The sequence below is a fragment of the Phacochoerus africanus genome, chromosome 8 (genome assembly GCF_016906955.1).
Source record: "Phacochoerus africanus isolate WHEZ1 chromosome 8, ROS_Pafr_v1, whole genome shotgun sequence".
NCBI lineage: Eukaryota > Metazoa > Chordata > Mammalia > Artiodactyla > Suidae > Phacochoerus > Phacochoerus africanus.
In genome coordinates this window covers 56,294,068-56,320,224 of record NC_062551.1, presented here as the reverse complement: position 1 = coordinate 56,320,224, position 26,157 = coordinate 56,294,068, and the positions used below count along the sequence as shown (strand labels likewise).

General features: G+C 41.8%; 1 protein-coding gene across 1 annotated transcript; it reads right to left on the bottom strand.

Moving 5' to 3' along the window:
- Positions 1-1,857: 1,857 nt before the first annotated feature.
- Positions 1,858-25,643, bottom strand: ZNF614 (zinc finger protein 614). The gene is given in 6 exon segments (XM_047790321.1): positions 1,858-2,130; positions 2,132-3,581; positions 4,282-4,374; positions 4,591-4,717; positions 18,858-19,081; positions 25,455-25,643. Coding segments are annotated over 5 exon segments (1,818 nt in total). The 5' UTR covers positions 18,873-19,081; positions 25,455-25,643; the 3' UTR covers positions 1,858-1,997.
- Positions 25,644-26,157: the final 514 nt, after the last annotated feature.

Here is a 26,157-nt window from a genome sequence, read left to right as displayed (position 1 = left end):
AGCAAAATCAGGTGCAGGCAATGACAAAGCCATCTCTGAGTGAATAACAGAGGAAACGACTAGCAACTAGTGACAGGTGCATCCCTCATCCCTCCAGGGCATCGTGCAGCTGCTCCTGGTTCACGTATGACTCCCTTATCTTGCCTTTGAAGGAGGCCCTGTACCTGAGAACTCTGCGTCAGCAGTCCTTAGCTTGCTGTGCTTTTGCATGTGCGCCAAGTTTGCCTTCTGCAGAGTTCAGCAGTTCCATGGTTTCTAACAAGCAGGGGTCCCATCTTGTGGTCCAGCAAGGTCAACGTGACAGAACACTGCCACGGGTGGGATGCTCTGGACGCCTGGTCTGAGAGTTGAGGGGAGGGTGAAGGGAACCCACCAGGGATCAGGGAGACAGCCCCCAGTGTCTCTTTCCTATTTAGATTCAGCTACAATGACATCTGCAAGCTTCATTTCAACCCTCAAGTCCCCAAGGCAAATGTGCATCCCGCTCCACTTTTCTGTTCTCAATTCATTGAAAAAATTATTTTGAAAGAAAAAAAAAGTAGTTCAGTGCATTAAAATTTACAATATGGTTAGAGCCGAAGAAAAGTAAAAAAGCTAATCACAAGTGGGGGTAGGCATAGAATACTCCCGCACTGTATATAAAAATAAAAGAGGAGTTCCCTTGTGGCTCATCAGGTTAAGGATCTGGCATTGTCACTGCTGTGGCTTGGGTTTGACCCCTGGCCTGGAAACTTCTGCATGTGATGCACATGGCCAAAAAATAACTCATAAAAACTCAAAAATATAAAATCAGTGATGAAAAAAGCAGGCTACTTTTTAAAACTGTGGGATACCAAAAAAGGCAACTAGAAAGATTTGCATTATTTGACGTATAACGAGGTTAGATTTGTAACAAAAAGCACTCAAACATTTATCATTTCTGAGGGATTCATCCTTTTATAAGTCATGTAATATTTAATTAAAGGTGCTCTATCTTTAGTGTGTTCATAAAAGTTTGAATTTCTGTACGATTTCCTGACAAATGATGAGGCAGAATTTATCACTGAACTTCTGCCATGTAGATTGTCTTCTTAATGTTTTTTTTTCCAGTGTGAATTCTGACACTCACTGAGGTCTTCTTTCAGCGTAAAGACTTTCCCATGGCATAATTCTTTCTTTTCTATTATTTCTTTATTTTGCTTATTAGAGCCATACCTGCAACATATGGAAGTTTCCAGGCTAGGAGTAGAATTGGAGCTGTAGCTGCCAGCCTACTCCACAGCCACAGCAATGCGGTATCTGAGTCACATCTGCGACCTATATCACAGCTCACGGCAATGCCAGATGCTTAACCCACTGAGCAAGGCCAGGGATTGAACCTGCATCCTCATGGATACTAGTCAGGTTCATAACCGCTGACTCACAATGGGAACTCCTTTCTTTTTTAAAAATCATACTTCTATGAACAGTGAGCTCACCGATGATCATTGATGATCCCTCCATATATATGGAGACATATAATGAAGCTAGAAATTGTTGTCCAAGACGTCTCCACATTGAACGTATGAGTTCTTCCAGCAGGTTTTCACTGACAGTGTGAGGTAACGATCACTAAAGGCACCATTGCACTCACTGCATTCATCATGTTTATTTCCTGGGCAATTTTTTTTTTTTTGGTCGTTCTGTCTTTTTAGGGTCACACCCGTGGCATATGGAGGCTTTCAGGCTAGGGGTCCAATCAGAGCTGTAGCCACTGGCCTATGCCAGAGTCACAGCAATGTGGGATCCAAGCTGTGTCTTCGACCTACACCACAGCTCATGGCAACACTGGATCCTTAACCCACTGAGTCAGGCCAGGGATCGAACCCGCATCCTCATGGATGCTAGTCAGGTTCATTATCTGCTGAGCCATGACGGGAACTCCTCCTGGGCAAATTCTTGCATCTCCTCAGGGCACCCTATATAATAATGGGCAGTACCATTACATTCTGATCTATGAGGAAACACTGATGTTTCACTTAAGTCTTAGCTGCCACAGAAGGCATTTCCCCAGTCCCTGCATTAACAGGGCTTTTGTTCTGCCCAAGTTCACTCATCAGTAATGAGCTGTGACTCTCTGTTAAAGGAATTTCCAGCTTGACTGAATCTACTCATTTCTTTTATGTGCATTTTCTTATGTTTAGCAAGACTTGACAAGTAAGAGAAGGCTTTCTCACAGTCACTGCATCCATAGGGTCTCTCTCCGGTATGAGTTCTTAGATGGACATTGAGTACTGACTTCGTGGTGAAGGCTTTCCCACATTCTTCGCACTCATAGGGCTTCTCTCCTGTGTGAATTCTCTGATGGGTAATGAGACCGTACTTGTGGGAATAGGACTTTCCACACTCAGTACATACAAAGGGTGTCTTTCCTGTATGACACCTCTCATGCTGTATAAGGAATATCTTTTGGCTAAAGGCTTTACCACACTCATTGCATTCATAGGGTTTCTCCCCTGTGTGAGTTCGCTGATGTATAACAAGGGCGTGCTTTGTGGTGAAGCCTTTTCCACAGTTGTTACATATGTAAGACTTCTCTCCCGTATGAGTCCGCTGATGCATAATGAGATTGCGTTTCAATGTGAAGCCTTTCCCACATTCACTGCATACGTAAGATTTCTCCCCTGTATGTGACTGGTGATGTACAATGAGATTACTCTTCACAGTGAAGCTTTTTCCACATTCGTTGCATAAATAGGGTTTCTCTCCAGTATGAGTTCGCTCATGTACAACAAGATAGCGCTTCATAGTGAAGCCTTTCCCACACTCACTGCATACATAGGGCTTCTCCCCCGTGTGAGTGCGCTGATGCACAATGAGATTGCTCTTCACAGTGAAGCCTTTTCCACATTCAATGCATATGTAAGGTTTCTCTCCACTATGAGTTCGCTGATGGGCAATCAGATAGCACTTCACTGTAAAACCTTTTCCACACTCATTGCATATATAGTTTTTTTCTCCTTTGTGGTTTTGCTGATAGACAGTGGGACTGCTCTTCACATTAGAGACTCTTCTGCATTCACTGGTTAAATGGGGTTTGTCTCGTTTAGGAGTTTTTGGGTATTTAGTGAACATGACACTTCTGAAGGATTTTCCACATGGATCACACCCATGGGGTTTCTCTCTTGTATGAATGCTCTCATGATAAATAACCTGAGACTTCCTGGTGCAGGTTTTCTCACTTTCACTGCAGGCTTGAGATTTCTCTGTTTTGTTAGTCCTCTGATGCTTAAAGACTTGGAATTTAGTGCTAATGTGCTTTACACTTTCAGGAAATTCAATTCCAGAATACAACTGTTCCTGATTACCATGTAGAAAGGATTTCTTATCTCTATTAAACTCCACAGGGTTCTTTATTGTATATCTTCTATTCTGGTTAACTAAACTTGATTTCAAAGTTTTTCTGTATAAGTCAAAGGTATGATTCTGCATTAGGGCAAAATGAGTTTTGCTAAGATGAACACTCTTTCTTAATGCATTCTGTTCACTGCATTGTTGCATGCTCTTGAGAAATCTTTGGTTTTGAGAGTACTCTGGCAGATGACTATCAATTCTCCCAATTCCTAGGGGAAAAAAGGTAATAACAAATTATTTCGTGATACTAGTATGGAATGAAAGTGCTTAAAATATGACATAGTTGGGGGAGGGGTGCTGGCTCTGTATTGTCTACCATAGGGTTCCAGTATTAAAATAACAGGAGTTCCTGTGTGTCTCAGTGGGTTAAGGATCTGGTATTGTCACTGCAGCAGCTCGGGTTGCTGCTGTGGCTTGGGTTCAACCCTTGGCCCAGGAATTTCTACATCCTGCAGGTGCAGCCAAAATAAATTAATTTATTTAATTAAATAATAAAGCCATAAGAGGAAATAAACAAATATCAGATCCAAGAAGGGACAATAGGATCTCCTGCTGTGGCACAATGGGATCAGCAGCCTCTTGAGAGTATTGGGACATGGGCTGGATCCCTGGCTCAGCAGAGTGGGTTAAGGATCTGGTGTTGCCACAGCTATGGCTTAGGCTGAGACTGTGGTTGGGATCTGATCCCTGGCCTAGGAGCACCAGATGCTGCAGGGCGGCCAAAAAAAGAAGAAGAGACAGGAATATATTTAAAGCTGAACACTCACAAAGAAAGAGTTCTCATCTGGAGAGATGAGTATGTGCGGCAGCTGTTGAGAGGGGCCTTGAACACCCTCATAGCTGTGACTCCTCTTAATGACTGGAATAGGCTTCCCTGGCCACTCCCCTTGCTTCCTCTCACTCACTCACCTGGACAGGTTCTATTCTGGATTTTATCCTCTATTATCCATGGTTCCCCACGTTCGAATTTGGAGAGTGTATCTAGTTTTGTTGGTTGATACCCTGTTAGTGGGAAATGATAGAACACTTAGATACAAGGACCAGGGTATAGTATGCCAAAATGGGAAAATATTGCATTTTAGAGACAAAGCAATTTCTTGAAGGGGCACTGAAAATCTGCCTCTTCGAAAGATCACAGATATTGCAAAGCTTTCATCAGGTGACAGAGGAAAGGCCAGTGACTGGGCACCAGTAAGTGACACAGGGAGCTGTCCTTACCTAGTGACAATAAATTGTTATAGTTTTCCAGCATTACGTCCCAGTAAAGATCTTTCTGATCAGGGGCCAGGAGCTGCCACTCCTCCCAGCTGAACTCCACAGCCACATCCTCCAGTGTCAGCAATTCCTACAATAAGAGTCCTGTTTAATATGATGTGAATTCCTTTTACTCATATGGAAGAAGAATGAGGTAAGTTCTAACTTTCTCCACATAGCCTGCATCTATATACTTTTTTTCTAACACATTTCAGTGGGAGCAAAATCCTATCTTACCTGCATATTTTAGCACTTAGTTCATCTGCATACTAAAAATATGCAAATGACATCAGGACCAGTAGAACATTCCTACATTGCCATGAAACCTCACAGCTTTTATGAGGATTAACCATGAACAGACTCCAGATCCAGAATTAACAAGATAGTGGGTTTTTTTTTTTTTTTTTCATTTCCATTGCAGTTTATTATAGGACACTGAATATAGTTCCCTGTGCTATATACAGTAGGACCTTGTTGTTTACTCATTTTATATATACAACAATTTGTTTGTGGTAATCCCAAACTCTTAATGCATCTCCCTCCTACCTCAAGATACTTTTGTTTTTGTCTTTTTTTAGCTACATCTGCAGTATGTGGAAGTACCCGGGGCCAGAGATTGAATCCAAGCTACATATGTGACCTATGCCACAGCTGCAGCAATGCCAGATTCTTAACCCACTTTGCTGGGCTGGGGATCAAACCCAAGCTGCCTCAGAGACAAAGCCAGATCCTTAACCCACTATGCCACAGTGGTAACTCCAAGATAGTGCTTTTAATAAATGTAAAAAAATCCAGAAACTATACAAGGTATCATTAAAGTTGATTAGGAAGATTCAAAAACAAAAAGCTTCCAATAGACAAACATATGCAAACATACACCTACTGACAGACAGATCAGCAGTATCTTAAATAAGGTGTAGTGAACTGGAATATGTAACTAAAGACATTACAGGAATTCCTATTTAGCTCAGCAGGTTAAGAATATGATGTAGTCTCTATGAGGTTGAGGGTTCGATCTCTGGCCCAGAAACTTGCATATGCTGCAGGTACACCCCCCCCCCCAAAAAAAAAGGCTATGAAGAGAAAGACTGACAAATTCTAATTTCAATCAAAAATGAGGAGTTTCTGTCGTGGCATAGCAGAAATGAGTCCAACTAGGAACCATGAGGTTTCGGGTTCGATCCTTGGCCTCGCTCAGTGGGCTAAGGATCTGGCATTGCCGTGAGCTGTGGTGTAGGTTGCAGACTCAACTTGGATCCCGAGTTGCTCTGGCTGTGGTGTAGGCCACCACCACAGCCAACATCAGATCTGAACTACATCCTCAACCTACACTGCAGGTCACGGCAACACTGGATCCTTAACCCACTGAGCAGGGCCCAGGATCAAACCCGTGTCCTCATGGATACTAGTCAGGTTCATTACTGCTGGGCCACAATGGAAACTCCCAGCAAGGTGCTCTTCTAAAAGCTTTGTATACATTAACTCAGTTTACATTCTACCTTATGAGGTAGGTGCCATTATCATTATCCCTATTTTACAGATAAGAAAAGAAAACTCAGGTGTGTGAACTGTACAGTTACACAGGTGGCAATGGCTCTAGAGCTCACACTCAACCATTATGCTACATTGACCACAAATTGGAATAGCCATTTGGACAGCAACCAGAAGTATACATTAAAAATGTGAAATGACCAAACCCAGTAATAGACTTCTCCATAGCTACTCTAAAGAAATAGACACGATTTTACCAAAGGGCATTAACAAGAATGTTCAATGTCATATGGTTTGTAATAACAATAATATCTAGGAGTTCCTGTCATGGTGCAGTGGGTTAAAGGATCTGCCATTGCCATAGCTGTAGCTTTGATTCAATCAGTGGCTCCATATACCATGGGTGGGGCCACAAAAAAAGAATATTTAAATATTCATCGGTAGGTGAATTATTAAACTATCATTCAGACAGACATCATCTGGCGTTCACTGTATCAAGTCAAAAAGAAGAAAATTGGCCTATAGGCATTTTAATGTAAAGAATGCCAATCATATACATGTAAGGATAACCTGACCCCCTTGCTGTACAGTGGGAAAATAAAAATAAAAAATAAAAATAAATAAATAAAAATAAATAAATAAATAAAAAAGAATGCCAATCAGGAGTTCCCGTCGTGGCGCAGGGGTTAATGAATCCGACTAGGAACCATGAGGTTGCAGGTTCCGTCCCTGCCCTCGCTCAGTGGGTTAAGGATCCGGCGTTGCCGTGAGCTGTGGTGTAGGTTGCAGACACAGCTCGGATCCCGCGTTGCTGTGGCTCTGGTGTACCAGTGGCTACAGCTCCAATTCGACCCCTAGCCTGGGAACCTCCATATGCCATGGGAGTGGCCCAAAGAAATAACCAAAAAAAAAAGACCAAAAAAAAGACAAAAAAAAGAATGCCAATCATCTGCAAACAAGAAGATGTCATGAAAATGACAACTGGGGCTCACTCTGCAGAGGTGGTTCATATATGAGTGTAATTAATGGTCGAGTAGTATTGAGCTGTAATCAGTGAAGCTTCTATTATTTCACAATGAATCTTTCTCTTTTTTTCCTTTTTTAGGGCTGCACTTGTGTCGCATGAAAGTTCCCAGGCTAAGGGTCAAATCACAGCTGCAGCTGCTGGCCTACACTACAGGCACAGCAATGCAGGATCCTTAACCCCCTGAGTGAGGCCAGGGATCGAACCTGCATCCTCATGGATACTAGTGGGATTCGTTGCTACTGAGCCAAAATGGGAACTCCAAGGAATCTATTTTTTTTTCCTCTTTATCTTTTCTTTAGGGCCTCACCCACGGCATATGGAGGTTCCCAGGCTAGGGGTCTAATCGGAGCTGTTGCTGCCAGCCTACGCCAGAGCCACAGCAACACCAGATCTGAGCCACCTCTGCAACCTACACCACAACTCATGGCAACACTGGTTCCTTAACCCACAGAGCAAGGCCAGGGATGGAACCCGAATCCTCATGGACAATAGGTTCATTAACCACTGCGCCACAACGGGAACTCCGAAGGAATCTATTCTTAAACTCAGACTGAATCTCCACCACTGTTCCCCAAAACATGTTTGATTATGTTGCTTTGTCATCTCAAAAATTAAATATCTGGAGTGCCCATCATGGCTCAGTGGTTAACGAACCTGACTAGCATACATGAGGAGGAAGGTTCAATCCCCAGTCTCCATTTGGTGGGTTAGGGATCCAGGGATCAGGTGTTGCCATGAACTGTGGTGTAGGTTGCAGATGCAGCTTGGATACCACGTTGCTGTGGCTGTGGTGTAGGCCAGAAGCTACAGCTCTGATTGGACCCCTAGCCTGGTAACCTCCATATGCTGCAGGTGCGGCCCAAAAAAGACAAAAAAAGAAATTTAAATATTTGATTTCTATCGAACGCCAATGGTTTTCCTGTCAGTTTTATTGAGAAATAATTGACATATATCACTGTACAAATATATGATGTACAGCATGGTGGTATGATTTACATATATTGTGAAATGACTACTACCACCTTCTCTCATGTAAGTACAATTTTTAGAAAAAAGGGGAGTTCCCGTCGTGGCGCAGTGGTTAACGAATCCGACTAGGAACCATGAGGTTGCGGGTTCGGTCCCTGCGCTTGCTCAGTGGGTTAAGGATCTGGCATTGCCGTGAGCTGTGGTGTAGGTTGCAGACGCGGCTCGGATCCTGCGTTGCTGTGGCTCTGGCGTAGGCTGGTGGCTACAGCTCCAATTCAACCCCTAGCCTGGGAACCTCCATATGCCGCGGGAGCGGCCCAAGAAATAGCAGCAACAACAACAACAACAACAACAACAAACAAAAAAAGACAAAAGACAAAAAAAAAAAAGAAAAAAGGTAAAAGATTTTCCCCTCATGATGAGAACTCTTAGGATTTACTCTCTTAACAACATTCCTTTGTACCACCTTACACCAGCCAGAATGGCCATCATCCAAAAGTCTACAAACAACAAGTGCTGGAGAGGGTGTGGAGAAAAAGGAACCCTATCACACTGTTGGTGGGATTGTAAATTGGTGCAACCACTGTAGAAAACAGGTTGGAGAGTCCTCAGAAAACTAAAACTAGAACTACCATTTGATCCAGCAATCCCACTCCTGGGCATCTATCCAGAGAAAACCATGACTCGCAAAGACACATGTACTCCAATGTTCACTGCAGCACTATCTGCAATAGCCAAGACATGGAAACAACCTAAATGTCCATTGACAGAGGAGTGGATCAAGAAGATGTGGTACATATACACAGTGAAATATCACTCAGCCACTAAAAGGAATGAAATACCGGCATTTTTAGCAACATGGATGGAACCAGAAATTATCATCTAAGTGAAGTCAGCCATACAATGAGACACCAACTTCAAATGCTTTCACTGACATGTGGAATCTGAAAAAAGGACAGACTGAACTTCTTTGCAGAATAGATGCTGACTCACAGACATTGAAAAACTTAAGGTCTCCAGAGGAGACATTTTGGGCGAGTGGGGGGAGTGCTTGGGTTGTGGGATGGAAATCCTATGAAATTGGATTGTGATAATCATTATATAACTACAGATGTGATAAATTCATTTGAGTAATTAAAAAACAACAACATTTCTTTGTATCATATGGTAGTGTTAGTTATAGTCATCGTGTGGTACATTACATCCCTGGCACTTATTTATCTTATAACTGGATTTGTTTTTTCAGTATGATTATGAACTCATGGAATTTCATACAACTATATAGGTAATGTTCTTCAGTGAGCTGTAATCATCTTTCCTTTAGATGCTCAATCGGTACCAGGCCAGTGGTACCTGGGCTAGTGGGGAGCCCCTTAGCGTTATCAATGTTGTTTGGAGTGACATAAATTATTGACTCCCCAGGAGTTCCCTTTGTGGCTCAGCAGTAATGAAGCCAACTAGGATCCATAAGGATATGGGCTTGATCCCTGGCCTCACTCAGTGGGTTACGGATCTGGCGTTGCCGTGAGCTGTGGTGTAGGCTGCAAACACGGCTTGGATCCTATGTTGCTGTGGCATAGACTGGCAGCTGTAACGCTGATTTGACCCCTATTGTGGGAACTTCCATATGATGTGGGTGTGGCCATAAAAAGCAAAAAAACAAAAAAACAAACAAAACCCCTTACTGAATCCCTGAGGAACTGGTCTGCTTTCTCCTTGTAGTCAATGCACATCATGGAGCTTTCCCTGTTTCTCTGGTTGTGATGTTTGACAGAGATAATGCAAAGTGATAGCAGATGAAACCCACAGGATCTGCCAGTCACAATTATGTTCCAATATTAGTCATTTGGTCTGACCCCTATAGACAATATATTTCTTTTCTTTCTTTCTTTCTTTCTTTTTTTTTGTCTTTTTCCAGCCACACCATCAGCATATGGATGTTCCCAGGCTAAGGGTCTAATCAGAGCTGTAGCCGCTGGCCTACACCATAGCTACAGCAATGCGGGATCTGAGCTGCTTCTGCAACCTACACCACAGCTCATGGCAACACTGGATCCTTAACCCACTGAGCAAGGCCAGGGATCGAACAGAGCAACCTCATGGTTCCTAGTTGGATTCGTTTCTGCTGCACCACAATGGGAACTCCTGAACTATATATTTCTGATCCCACTTTGTCCTGATTTTTAATTCAGAGTCTAAGTTGATTTCTACTCAAAAACCAATTATTCCAATTTATACGTCTTTTTAAAATTATTTATTATTTATTTACTTACTTGGCCATGCCTATGGCCATGAGAAAGTTCCCAGGCCAGGGGATGGAGATTAAGATGGCAGAATAGAAGGACTAGAGTTCAACTTCTCTCGTAAAAACAACACAATTACAACCAAATGCTGAACAACCTTTAAACAAATGGACTGGAAACTCAAAAAGAAATCCTACTCTAGAAGACAAACAGGAGGCCACATCAAATGATAGAGGGGCAATTACAGAAGTAAGTAGTAATCCCATATCTCCCGGGTGGGAAGCTCACAAACTGGAAAGTAACTCTGTCATAAAGACTCACCTACAGGAATGAGAGTTCTGAGCCCCACGTCAAGTCCCCACACCTGGGGATCTGACATTGGGAGAAAGAGCCCCCCTAGCATCTGGCATTGAAGGCCAGTGGAGCTTGTGTATGGGAGCTCCCCAGGACTGTGGAAAATGGAGACACCATTCTTGAAAGGCACACACACTTTCCTGTACACTGGGTCCCAGGGCAAGGCAGAGGCTCCATAGGAATCTGGGTTGGACCTGACTGCAGTTTCTGGAGGATCTCCTGGGAAAACAGGGGGTGACTGTGGCTCATTGTGGGGGAAGGACATTGGAGACAAATGGGAACATTGGAGACATTGGGAACATTCATCAGTGTGTGTTTCTCTGAAGGTGGACATTTTGGGAAAATCTGGCCCCACTCTTCAGCCCTGAGAAACCCCAGGCCAAACAATAATCCAGATGGGTTCACAGCCCCAGCCATCAGTAAACAGGCTGCCTAAAGACACCCTCAGGCACACAGCCAACTCTAATCTCACCTGGAGACAAAGCCCCACCCACTAGAGCATAAGAATCAGGCCCACCTACCAGTGGGCAGGCACCACTCCCTCCCATCAGGAAGCCTATAGCAAGCCCCTGTACCAACTTCAGCCACAAGGGGGGCAGACATCAGGAGTAAGAGAGGCTACAACTCTACTGTCTGCAAAAAGGATACCACACCAAAAACCTATAAAAATAAACATGAAAATGCAGAGAACTATAACTCAGATAAGGGAGGGAAAAAAAAAACAAAAAAAACCCCAGAAAAACAGCTAAGTGATCTGGAGATATCAGCTTCCAGGAAAAAGACTTTAGACTGATCATGCTAAAGATGATACAAGACACTGGAAATAAATTGGAAGCAAAGATGGATAATTTACAGGAAACACTGAGCAAAGAAATACAAGATTTAAAACTTAAGGAGGCAGAGATGCAAAATACAATAACTGAAATTAAAAATTCATTAGAAGCAACCAACAGCAGAATACAGGAGGCAGAAGAATGAATAAGTGAGGTGGAGGACAGACTGCTGGAAATCACTGATGCAAAACAGAAAAGAGAAAAAAAGATTGAAAAGAAATAAAGAGAGTCTCAGAGAACTCTGGGACAACATTAAATGCACCAACATCTGTATTATGGGGGTGCCAGAAGGAGAAGAGAGAGAAAGGGACAGAAAAAATATTCAAAGAGATAATAGCCGAAAACTTCCTTAACATGGGAAAGGAACCACTCACTCAAATCTAGGAAGCACAACGAGTACCATATAATATAAACCCATGGAGGAACACCCCAAGACACATATTAATCAAACTGACCAAAATTAAAGACAAAGAGAAAATATTGAAAACAGCTGGGGAAAAGAAACAACATACAAGGGAACCCCAATAAGGTTATTAGCAGATTTTTCAGGCAGAAACTCTGCAGGCCAGAAGGGAGTGGCATGATGTACTTAATTGATAAAAGGGAAAAACCTCCAACCAAGATTACTTTAGCCAGCAAGGCTCTCATTCAGAAGGAGAAATCAAAAGCTTTACATGGAGTTCCTGTCATGGTGCAGTGGAAATCAATCCAACTAGGAACCATGAGATTGTGGGTTCGATCCCTGGCCTTGCTCAGTGGATTAAGGATCTGGTGTTGCTGGTGAGCTGTGGTGTAGGTGGCAGAAATGGCATGGATCCTGCATTGCTGTGGCTGTGGTGTAGGCTGGCGGCTACAGCTCTGATTAGACCCCTAGCCTGGGACCCTCCATATGCCATGGGTGTGGCCCTAAAAAGACAAAAAGACAAAAAAATAAAGTAAAAAGCTTCACAGATAAGCAAAAGCTAAGAGAATTCAGCAACACTGAACCAGCTTTACAACAAATACTAAAAGAACTTCTCTAGGCAGAAAAGAAAAGGCCACAACTAGAAACAAATACCACAAATGACAAAACCCATCAGTAAAGGCATATATACAGTAAAGATAGGAAATCATCCACACACAATTATGTGACCAAAATCAGAAATCATGAGAAGAGGAGGGTACAAATGCAGGACACTGTAGATGCACTTGCAATTAAGATGCACCAACAACTTAAAACAATCTCATATAGACTCTTATATCAAAACTTCAGAGTAAGTGCAAACCAAAAATCTACAATTGATACACAAACAAATAAGAAAAACAACCCAAATACAACACTAAAGGTAGTCATCAAACCACAAGAGAGAACAAGAGAAGAAGGGAAGAAAAAAGAGCAACAAAAACAAATCCAAAACAGTTAATAAAATGGCAGTAAGAACATACATATCAATAATTACCTTAAATGTTAATGGACTAAATGCCCCAATCAAAACATAGACTGGCTGAATGGATATAAAAACAAGATCCATATACATGCAGTCTTTTTTTTTTTTTGTCTTTTTGCCTTTTCTAGGGCTGCTTCCACAGCATATGGAGATTCCCAGGCTAATCAGAGCCATAGCCACCAGCCTACGCCAGAGCCACAGAAACGCGGGATCCAAGCTGCATCTGCAACCTACACCACAGCTCATGTCAACGCCAGATCCTTAACCCACTGAGCAAGACCAGGATTGAACCTGCAACCTCATGGTTCCTAGTCAGATTCGTTAACCACTGAGCCATGACGGGAACTCTGTATATATGCAGTCTTCAAGAGACCAGATTCTCGACACATACAAATTGAAAGTGAGAGGATGGAAGAAAATATTCCATGCAAATGGGAATCAAAAGAAAGCTGGAGTAGCAATACTCATATCAGACAGAATAGACCTTAAAATGAAGAATATTTTAAGACACAAGGAAGGACATTACATAATGATCAAAGGATCAATCCAAGAAAATATACCGATTTTCAATATATATGCACCCAACATAGGATCACCACAATATACAAGGCAACTGCTAACAACCTCAAAAGGACAAATCGGCAATAACACCATAATAGTGGGGGACGTTAACACCCCACTGACAGCAATGGACAGATCATCCAGACAGAAAATCAATAAGGAAATACAGGCCCTGAATGAAGCAGTAGACCAGATGGACTTAACAGATATTTATAGGACATTCCATCCAAAAGCAGCAGAATACACATTCTTCTCAAGTGCACATGAAACATTCTCTAGGGTTGATCACATTCTGGGCTACAAATCAAGCCTTGGTAACCTTAAGAAAACTGAAATCATATCAAGCATCTTTTTCAACCACAATGCTATATGACAGGAAATCAACAACAAGAAAAAAACTGCCAAAAACACAAACACATGGAGACTAAACAACATGCTACTAAACAACCAGTGGATCACTGAAGAAATCAAAGAGTAATTAAAAAATACCTAGAAGCAAATGACAACAAAGATATGACACTCCAGAACCTATGAGATGCAGCAAAAGCAGTTCTAAAAAGGAAATTCATAGCAATACAAGCCTACCTCAGGAAACAAGAAAAGGCTCAAATAAACAATCTAACTTTATATCTAAAGCAGCTAGAGAGAGAACAGACAAGACCTAATGTTAGCAGAAGGAAAGAAATCATAAAGATGAGAGCAGAAATCAATGAAATAGAAACAAAGAAAACCATAGAAAAGACCAATGAAACAAAAAGCTGATTCTTTGAAAAGATCAACAAAATTGATAAACCCTTAGCCAGACTTATCAAGAAAAAAGAGAGAAGACTCAAATCAATAAAATTAGAAACGAAAAAGGAGAAGTAACAACGGACATCGCAGAAATACAAAGGATCATAAGAGACTACTATATGCAACTATATATACACCAATAAAATGGAAAACTTAGAAGAAATGGACAAATTCTTAGACAAGTACAATCTTCCAAGATTAAACCAAGATGAACTAGAAAAGATGAATGAACCAACACAAGAATTGAAATTGAAACTGTGATTAAAAAACTTCCAACTGGAGTTCCCATTGTGGCTCAGTGGTTAACGAATCCGACTAGGAACCATGAGGTTGCGGGTTCTATCCCTGGCCTTGCTCAGTGGGTTAAGGATCCAGCATTGCCATGAGCTGTGGTATAGGTTGCAGACACAGCTTGGATCCTGCGTTGCTGTGGCTCTGGCGTAGGCCGGCGGCTACAACTCCGATTACACCCCTAGCCTGGGAACCTCCATATGCCGTGGGAGCGGTCCAAGAAATGGCAAAAAGACAAAAAAAAAACTTCCAACAAACAAAAGTCCAGGACCAGATGGCTTCACAGGTGAATTCTATCAAACATTTAGAGAAAAGCTAACGGAGTTCCCATCGTGGCGCAGTGGTTGACGAATCCGACTAGGAACCATGAGGTTGCGGGTTCGGTCCCTGCCCTTGCTCAGTGGGTTGACGATCCGGCATTGCCGTGAGCTGTGGTGTAGGTTGCAGACATGTCTCGGATTCCGCGTTGCTGTGGCTCTGGCGTAGGCCAGTGGCTACAGCTCTGATTCGACCCCTAGCCTGGGAACCTCCATATGCCGCGGGAGCGGCCCAAGAAATAGCAACAACAACAACAACAAAAGACAAAAGACAAAAAAAAAAAATAGAGAAAAGCTAACACCTATCCTTCTGAAACTATTCCAAAAAATTGCAGAGGAAGGGACACTCCCAAACTCATTCTATGAGGGCACTATCACCCTGATACTAAAACCAGACAAAGATACCACAAAAAAAGAAAATTACAGGCAATTTCATTGATGAACATAGGTGCAAAAATCCTCAACAAAACACTGGCAAACTGAATGCAACAATACATTAAAAGGATTGTACATCATGATCAAGTGTGATTTATCCCAGGGATGCAAGGATTCTTCAATATCTGAAAATCAATCAGTGCCATACACCACATTAACAAACCAAAGAATAAAAACCATGTGATTCTTGGGGAGTTCCCATCATGGCTCAGTGGTTAACAAATCCAACTAGGAACCACAAGGTTGCAGGTTTGATCCCTGGCCTCGCTCAATGGGTTAAGGCTCAATGGGTTAAGGATCCAGTGTTGCCGTGAGCTATGGTGTAGGTCGCAGATGCTGCTCGGATCTAGCATTGCTGTGGCTCTGGCGTAGGCCAGTGGCTACAGCTCCGATATTAAACCCCTAGCCTGGGAACCTCCATATGCTGCAGGTGCTGCCCTAGAAAAGACAAAAAAAGACAAAAAAAAAGAAAAAGTGATCCTCTCAATAGATGCAGAAAAAGCCTTTGACAAATCCAACACCCGTTTCTGATAAAAACCCTTCAGAAAGTGGGCATAGAGGGAAGCTACCTCAACATAATAAAGGCCATATATGAAAAACCCAGAGCTAACATCATTCTCAATGGTGAAAAGCTGAAGGAATTCCCACTGAAATCAGGAACAAGACAAGGATGTCTGCTCTCACCACTACTATTCAACATCATTTTGGGAGTCCTAGCCATGGCAATTAGAGGAGTAAAAGAAATAAAAGGAATCCAAATTGGAAAGGAAGAAGTAAAACTATCACTATTTGCAGATGACATGACATTATAACCTAGAAAATCCTAAAGACTCTACCAGAAAACTGTTAGTGCTCATCAATGAATTTGGCAAAGTCACAGGATACAAAATTAATACACAGAAATCAACTGCATTTCTATATACTAACAACGAAAGATCGGAAAGAGAAATTAGGGAGTTCCCATTGTGGTGCAGTGGTTAACGAATCCAACTAGGAACCATGAGGTTGTGGGTTCGATCCCTGGCCTTGCTCAGTGGGTTGAGGATCCAGCATTGCAATGAGCTGTGATGTAGGTTGCAGACGCGGTTCGGATCCCACGTTGCTGTGGCTCTGGGGTAGGCCGGTGGCTACGGCTCCAATTAGACCCCTAGCCCGGGAATCGCCACATGCGTGGGAGCAGCCCTAGAAAAGGCAAAAAGACAAAAAAAAAAAGAGAGAGAGAAGTTAGGGAAACAATCCCATTTACCATCACATCAAAAAGAATAAAATACTTAGGAATAAACATATCTAAAGAGACAAAAAACTGTACTCTGAAAACTATGACACTGATGAAAGAAATCAAAGATGACACAAACAGGTAGAAAGACATACCATGCTCTTGGATTGGAAGAGTCAATATTATCAAAATGACTATACTACCCAAGGCAACCTACAGATTCAATGCAATCCCTATCAAATTGCCAAGGACATTTTTCACAGAACCAGAATCAAATATTTTAAAGTTTGTTTGGAAGCACAAAAGACCCAGAATAGCCAAGGACATTCTGAAAAAGAAAAATGGAGCTGGAGGAATCAGGCTCCCTAAATTCAGACTATACTACACCTATAGTCAACTAATCTATGACATCTACAGTCAAAGAATATACAATGGAGAAAAGACAGCCCCTTCAACAAGTGGTGCTGGGAAAACTGGACAGGCACATGTGAAAGAATGCAATTAGAACACTTCCTAACACCATACACAAAAATAAACTCAAAATGGATTAAAAGACCTAAATATAAGATCAGATACTATAATAAAACTCTTAGAAAAAAGCATAGGCCAACATAAACCACAGCATTTTCTCAGATCCACCTACAATAAAAACAAAAATAAACAAATGGGACTTAATTAAACTTAAAAGTTCCACACAGCAAAGGAAACCCTTAACAAAACGAAAAAAGACAACCCACAGAATGGGAGAAAATATTTGCAAATGAAGTGACTGACGGGATTAATCTCCAACTTATACACACCTTCTACAGCTCAATACCAAAAAAACAAACAACCCCATCAAAAAATGGGCAGACCTAAACACAGTATCCAAAGAAGACATACAGATGGGCAAAAAACACATGAAAAGATGTTCGACATCACTAATTATCAGAGAAATAGAAATTAAAACCACTATGAGGTACCTACCACCTTATACCAGCCAGAATGGCCATCATCAAAAAGTCTACAAACAATAAATGCTAGAGAGGGTGTGTAGAAAAGGGAACCCTATTACACTGTTGGTGGGAATGTAAATTGGTGCAACCACTGTGGAAAACAGTATGGAGATTCCTCAGAAAAATAAAAATAGTATTACTGTTTGATTAGCAATACCTCTCCTGGGCATCTATCCAGAGAAAACCATGACTCAAAAAGATACATGTACTCCAGTGTTCATTGCAGCCCTCTATATGATAGCCAAGACATGGAAACAACCTAAATGTCCATCGACAGAGGAGTGGATAAAAATGTGGTACATATACACAATGGAATATTACTCAGCCATTAAAAGGAAAGAAATAACAGCATTTGCAGCAACATGGATTGTTGGAGACCACAGAACAGCTCAATTCTGCAAAGGGCAAGTATCTACTGGGAGGCAGAGTTCTAAAGTACAGAGTCTCCTTCAAAGACAATATAAAGGACTTATGCATTAATCGTGTTATTCTATTAACAACTGCACTATGTCCTAAGGATACTCCCTTTGATATAACTAAGAAGATAACCTATACCTGTTATTGCCTATACCTGTTCTTGCCCACTAATCTTGTCACCCTCCTTAATCCCACTACTAATAATCTCATCACCTTCCTTAATAAAAGTCATGTGGGCTAAAGCCTAAGTGCCTTTGTTCCAAGAACAGAGTGCCTCCTGGTCCCCTACTTTCTAAATGTAAGAGTCTTGTGTGTTTTGTTATACCACGCCATCCCTCTTTCAGGATTCCCCTTCAGGATTCCCCGTTGCCCTGCAGTGCTGGATGCATAAATGGATGGGCCCAGAAATTATCATGCTAAGTGAATTAGTCAGATGGTGAGAAACCAACGTCAAATGCTATCACTTACATGTGGAATCTAAAGAAGGTACACAAAGAACTTCTTTGCAGAAGAGACACTGACTCAGAGTTTGAAAAACTTACGATTTTCAAATGAGACAGGTTGGTGGGGGATGGGCTGGGGGTTTGGGATGGAAATGCTATAAAATCAGGTTGTGATGATCACTGTACAACTATGACTATAATAAAATTAATTGAGTAATTTTAAAAAGTTCCCAGGCCAGCCAGGGATCAAACCCACAACATAGCCAGCAACCCAAGCAACAGCAGTGACAACGCTGGATCCTTAACCTGCTGAGACACCAGGGAACCCCCTATACTTCTTTTAGTTGAATGAACTTTGTTTTTCCAGGTCACCACAAATCCATTAGACAACAAAGGAAAGATACAACAACCAGAAATCACCTGAGCTTTGATCATGTTCTTTTGCACTCAGGAAATGATGAGTAATGTGGATTCTATGCCTTTCGTCTCTTCTGCATCTGCCATGTAGTTCTTAGAGACAGAAATCCTGGTGCCCAGTTAACATTGTCCCCAGAAATGATGATATCCAACTTCAAGAACCTTCTCTTTCTTCCCCCATTCCTTCACTTGATCAATCTTTCTTCTGGGAAGCCGGGACCTATGGGCTGAAGAGCAAATTGACTTTGAGTGTACATTTCCTCTGGGCTCAGAAATTGTCACTGTTAAAAAGCACTTAACTTAAATAAGGGACCCTCATATTTCCAGCTGTTGTTTTATTTGGTGTCCCAGAGGCATTCCTCCTCTGGGGCAATAAAACAAGGTTTTGAAACGTAGGCCTTTCTTTTGTGAAGAGGAACTGGCATGACTCTTAAAGGGGAGGAGGGAAAGCAGAAGCAGCAGAACATGATGCTTCAAGGCTGGTGAATGCTCAGGCAGATCAAGTCCAGGGAGAAGGACACATGAAAGGATCTGGTTCCAAGGATCTGGACATTTGTGTCTTTAAAAAGTATGTGTGCCCATGAACCACTTCAAAAGTCTTTGTTTGCTCAGTGGGTTATACATCTCAGTTTGAAGACCATCGTACTAGGTAAATCATTAAGGTTTCTTGCTTCTCTTTATGTATTAAAGGACTGACCTTGCCCAACAGATGTTTGGCTTTGTCCTCAGTTCCTGGGAGGGGACCTCTAGGTGCTTGGAATGTCTCACCTAATAAGAATGGCTTTGCTTACCTTGGAGCCTAGAGTAGGGCCATACACGATAGTCTATGGAAATGATGTGATTTATGGTGAGGGCTTTGGACCATATGGTATCAGCTAGACCTCTGGAGAGGCTGGAGACTAAGTTCAGCCGCATAAGCAGCCAATCATGTCTATGTTCACTGAACCCCAATGAGAACTCTGGACACTAAGGGTTAGGTGGAGTTTTCCCTGGCTGGCAATGATAAAACAAAAACAAAACCAGCAAGAATTTAGAAGACTTGAACAATATAATCAATCAACTTAAGTGACACATTTAAGATGATACTCAACAGCAACAAAATATACATTTTTTCAAAAGTACATGAAACATTCTTCAGGAAAGACCATGTGCTAGGACATAAAACAACTGTCGATAAATTCAAAATAAAGATAAGACAATGTTTCATAATAACTGTAAATGGAGTGTAAGCATTAAAGACTACATTAAAACTTTTTTAAAAGTATATGATTCACACACACAAACATTCAAAATACATTTTCCAACCACAACAGAACCGAATTATATATCAACTTCAGACTGACATTTAGAAAATACTGAGACATGTGGAAATTAAACAGCATACTTCTAAACAACTATGGATTAAAATACATATATATATAAAACTTAGATGAAATAGTCAAATGCCTAGAAAGAGACAAAACTGAAAGAGTTTTTAAAACATTTGAATAGATACATAACACACAAAGAAACTGACTAGCAATTAAAAATCATCACACAAAGAAAAGCCTACTCTCAGAGAGCTTCACTCTATAAAGACATTATTATCAAGATACCAAAGCCAGACCAAGGCATCAAAGACAAAGAATACTATAGACCAATCTCTTTCATGAATACAGGTGAAAAATTGTAAACAATGTATTAGCAAAACAAATGCAGCATAATATAAAAAGGATTATAGACAACAACCAAGGGGGACTGGTCCCAGGAATGCAAAGTTGGCTTATCATGGGAAAAGAAATTTATGGAATGTTCCAAATTAATACAACAGAAGATAAAACCCACATGTTCTTCTCGATAGACATAGAAAAGGTATACAAAGGCATTTAATACCCACTCACAATATAAAACTCTCAAAAAACTAGAAACAGAAAGTAAGTTAGTCAAATTATTAAATGGCCATCTATGAAAAACCAAAACTAACATCACACTTAATAGTAAAATTCTGAATGTTTTTCTCCTAGAATTGAGAACAAGGCAAGGTAGAATGCTTTAACCAATCGTGTCCATTACTATACTAAAGGTTCCAGCTAGCTCAACAGGTAATAAAGGCATCCATATTCGAAATGCAGAGTACCACTATCCTTATTCACAGACAACATGATTTTGTATATTGAAAATCCTAAGAGGAGTTCCCATCGTGGCTCAGCAGAAACAAACCTAATACCCACGAGGATACAGATTCCATCCCTGGCCTCGCTCAGTGGGTTAAGGATCCAGCGTTGCTATGAGCTGTGGGGTAACAGATGCAGTTCAGATCTGGCATTGCTGTGGCTGTGGTGTAGGCTGGCAGCTACAGCTGAGATTCAGCCCCTATCCTGGGAACCTCCATATGCTGCGGGTGTGGTCCTAAAAAGACAAAAAAAAAAAAAGAAAAAAAGAAAGAAAGAAAATCCTAAGAAATAAATGCCAAAAAAAAAAAAAAACCTGTTAGAGCCAATAAATAAGTTTGGCAAGGTTACAGGATACAATACCAATATATTAAAGTAAATTGTATATCTCTATACTAGTAATGATCCAGCCAAAATTGAAATTAAGGAAGCAGTTCCACACACAATGGCATCAAAAAGAAAAATACTTAAGAATAAATTAAGATGCAACCAACAAGGGCTTAATCTCCAAAATATACAAACAACACATACAACTCAACAGCAAAAAAACAAACAGCCCAATTGAAAAATGGGCCGAAGACCTGAATAGACATTTCTCCAAAGAGGACATACTCCAACAGACACATGAAAAGATGCTCGATATCACTAATTATTAGAGAAATGCAAATCAAAGCTAAAATGAGGTACTACCTCGCACCAGTCAGAATGGCCATCATTAATAAGTCTACAAATAACAAATGCTAGAGAAGGTGTGGGGAAAAGGAAACCCTCCTACACTGTTGTTGGGAATGTAAATTCCTACAACCACTATAGAAAACAGTTCGGAGGTACCTCAGAAAACTACATACAGAACTACCATATGGCCCAGCAATCCCACTCTTGGGCATATATCCAGACAAAATTTTCATTCAAAAAAGATATACCCATCCCTATGTTCACTGCAGCACTCTTCACAACAGCCAAGACATGGAAACAACCTAAATGTCCACCAACAGATGACTGGATTAAGAAAATGTGGTACATATATACAATGGAATATTACTCAGCCATAAAAAAGAACAAAATAATGCCATTCCCAGCAACATGGATGGAACTGGAGATTCTTATACTAAGTGAAGTAAGTTAGAATGAGAAAGACAAATACCAAGTGACATCACTTATATGTGGAATCTAAAATATGGCACAAATGAACCATCTACAGAACAGAAACAAATTCATGCACGTGGAGAAGACACTTGTGGATGCCAAGGGGGAGGGAGCAGGATAGGCTGGGAGGTGGGGGTTAGTAGAAGCAAACCATTGCATTGGGAATGGGTAAGTAATGAGGTCCCGCTGTATAGCACAGGGAACGATATCCAATCACTTGTGATGGAACATGATGGAAGATATTATAAGAAAAGGAATATATATGTATGTTTAACTGGGTCACTGGGCTGTACAGCAGAAATTGACAGAACTATTTTATTATAGTTGTAAATCAACTATAATAAAAAAATCTTTAATGAAAACAATCATAAAAAGAAAATAAATTAAGACAAAAGCAAGACCTGTATACTGACAACTATAAAAGGCCTCTGAGACAAATTTAAAGAGATATAAGTAAGTGGAGAGACATTCCAAGCCTATGGATTGGAAGATTTAATATGGTGAGGGCAATTCTTCTGACAGAGATTCAATGCAATCAAAACCAAGGCACGCCAGGGGAGTTCCTATTGTGGCTCAGCAGTAATGAATCCGACTAGTATCCATGAGGACTTGGGTTTGATCCCTTGCCTTGCTCAGTGGGTTAAGGGGGGGCATTGCCATGAGTTGTAGTGTATGTAGGTCGCAGACATGGCTCAGATCTAGCGTTGCTGAAGTTGTGGTGTAGGCTGGCAGCTGCAGCTCTGACTCAACCCCTAGTCTGGGAACTTCCATATGCCACAGGTGTGGCCCTAAAAAGACAATAAATAAATAAATAAGTACATTTTTAAAAGGGAACACCAGGAATTTTATAAATATCAAGAGGCTGATTCTAAAATTTGCATTAAAAGGCAAAGGATCTAGAACTCCAGACCAGTTGTAAAGTAGAATTATAAACTAATGAGTGCTTTTACTAATTTATTTAAAAATTTACTTTAAGGCCACAGTAATAAGACAGGTACTAAACTAACATAACAATAGATACATAAATCAGTGCAAGAGAATTGAGAATTGAGACACAAATTCAAGTACAGTCAGCTGATTTTCAACAAAAGGTGCAAGACAAAGCAATGAGGGAAAGGATGGTCTTTCCAAGAAATATACGGAACAGCTACCTCACACCATACATTTAAAAAATTAAATTAGAGGGTTCCCATTGTGGCTTAGCAGTAACAAACCAACTAGTATCCACAAGGGCCTGGGTTCAATCCCTGGCCTTGCTCAGTGGGTTAAAAGATCCGGCGTTACTGTGAGCAGTGGTGTATGTCACAGAGTCAAATCTGGCGTTGCTGTGGGTGTGGCGTAGCATGATGGCTATAGCTCCAATTCGACCCCTGGCCTGGGAACTTCTATATGCTGCAGGTGCAGCCTTAAAAAAGAAAAAAAAAAGAAATTTAAAAATTAAATTAAAATAGATAATACATTTAAATATAACAGCCAAAAATATAAACTATATCAAGAAATTGGGTAGAAAAGCCATAGGCTAGGAAAAAATATTTGCAAAAGGCACATCTGATAAAGGACTATTATCCTAAATATACAAAGACCTCTTAAAAACTTAACAATAAAGGAGTGGTGCAGTGGTTAATGAATCCGACTAGGAACCATGAGGCTGCGGGTTCAATCCCTGGCCTCGCTTAGTGGGTTAAGGATCTGGCTTTGGTGGTGTAGGTCACAAACATGGCTTGGATCCCACATTGCTGTGGCTGTGGTGTTGGCTGGCGGCTACAGCTCCGATTGGACCCCTAGCCTGGGAAACTCCATATGCCACAGGTGTGGCCCTAGAAAAGACAAAAAAAAAAAAAAAAACCCTTAACATTAAGAAAATACGACCTGGAGTTTCCACTGTGGTGCACTGGGTTAAGAATCTGATGTCAGCAACTTGGGTCTCTGCAGAGGCACAGGTTCAATCCCTAGCTCAGGAACTTCCGTATGTGGTGGGTGCGGCCATTAAACAAAATTAAGGAAAAAAAAAAAACACAACCCAATTGAAAAATGGCCAAAAGACCTGAACTGACACCTTACCAAGGAAGATACATGGAAAGCAAGTAAGCATATGAAAAGATGTTTCACATCATACATAATAAGGGAATTACAAATTAGAACAATGAGATACCACTGCCCATCTATTAGAATAGCCAAAACTCAAAAATGGAAACACCGAATGCTGCAGAAGATATGAAGCAATAGGCCCTCTAACATATTGCCGATGGCAAAACGGTACAGCCACTTTGGAAGACAGTTCAGCAGTTTCTTACAGAGCTATGTTTGTTGGAGACCATGGAACTGCTGAACTCTGCAGAAGGCAAACTTGGCGCACATGCAAAAGCACGGCAAGCTAAGGACTGCTGACGCAGAGTTCTCAGGTACAGGGCCTCCTTCAAAGGCAAGATAAGGGAGTCATACGTGAACCAGGAGCAGCTGCACGATGCCCTGGAGGGATGCACCTGTCACTAGTTGCTAGTCGTTTCCTCTGTTATTCACTCAGAGATGGCTTTGTCATTGCCTGCACCTGATTTTGCTCAGGAACCTACGTCACCTTCCCTAATATAAGTCATGAGGACTAAAGCCTAGGCGCCTTTGTTCTGCAGAAGAGAGTGCCTCCTGGTTGCCCACTTTCTAAAGGTAAAAGAGTCTCGTGTGTTTTGTTAGACCCCACAGTCCAGGATTTCCCCGTTGCCCTGCAGCGCTGAACGCGGCAGTGTGGGAGATTTAAAAAAAGTTTTTAGTCAAGTCCGTGAGGGCAGACTTGAAGGAGAGAATTGTATCTGAATGGAGAAATGCAGCCCTCAAGCCTGTTTCCAGCATTCAAAGTCTGATCCTACGCCAGCCTACAGATTCTCCAGGGGGCCCTGAACCTCCCCAAATACTGAGCGCGCCAAGCAGAAGTCTCTTGACTGAGTCCTATATTAAATGCCACATTAAACTCCAAACATGCCCAAGAAACCAACAAGGACATCCCGCTAACCCGGACTTCAACACAGAGTCCCACGTTACATCTGGAACCCAGACCAGACACCGCGTTCAAACTTTCCACCGCTTTTCAACCACTGAGTCTCTTAAGCAGAGTGATCCAAGTAGACCTCAAATCGTGCCAATGGGACTTTCGGCCGACGATTTCTTCAGACTCTTAATCACTGATTACCAACGGCTCCATCACAAACGCTCAGGGGCTGAATCTAAATAAAATCCAAACTACGGTCTTTTACACACGCTCAGCTTCATAGAACCCCACAGACCACGAATCCAAGCCCAGAATCCAACTCACCTAATCTCAACCTCTCCAGGTACCAATGGGAGCGACGAAAGGCTGAGCCCACGACCAGAAAACCACTTTCCGTCCGGACGCCCTCCTTCGCGGTCCCTAGAGACGCTGACCACCTTGGACCAGGGAATCCCGCGAGAACCTTAGCGCGTTGTCGGGTTTCCGAGTTCCAACTGCGGGCTCCGCTCTATGACGTAACACGGCCACGCCCACATTGACGTTTGGATGGGCGGGGCCATCACGGCTGTGGGAAGAAATCGTTCCTGGCCGCCTCAAAGCTTTCACCTCCTGGTTGCGAGGGACAGTCGGCAATGACGTACTAAATGTAAGATTTCGGAGGCAGATGCCTCTCTAAGGCCAACATGGCTCGTTCAGCCTGCTGGGGAACCAAGAAAGATGGCGACGCCCTTTGTGTACTTCAGATCGGAAGCGCTATGGAGTACCACGGGCGCGGCCATCTTGGAACAACACTCATGTCTGTACGGCAGAAAAGGGCTCAGATCCTAGGAGACCGGGGAAGATTTTAAAAGGTAGAAGCCGAGACATCACTGGAAAGGCAGCGGCCGCAGAGTTGATAAAAGCAGTGGTCACTAAAAATCTTAGGTTTGGGGAGAGAGCAGTCGTGTGTGGAGTGGGTAAGGTCTTTGGGAAGGAAGCAAGACAGCCATTGAAGAGGTGAAGCCTGAGTTCCTGTTGTGGCTCAGCA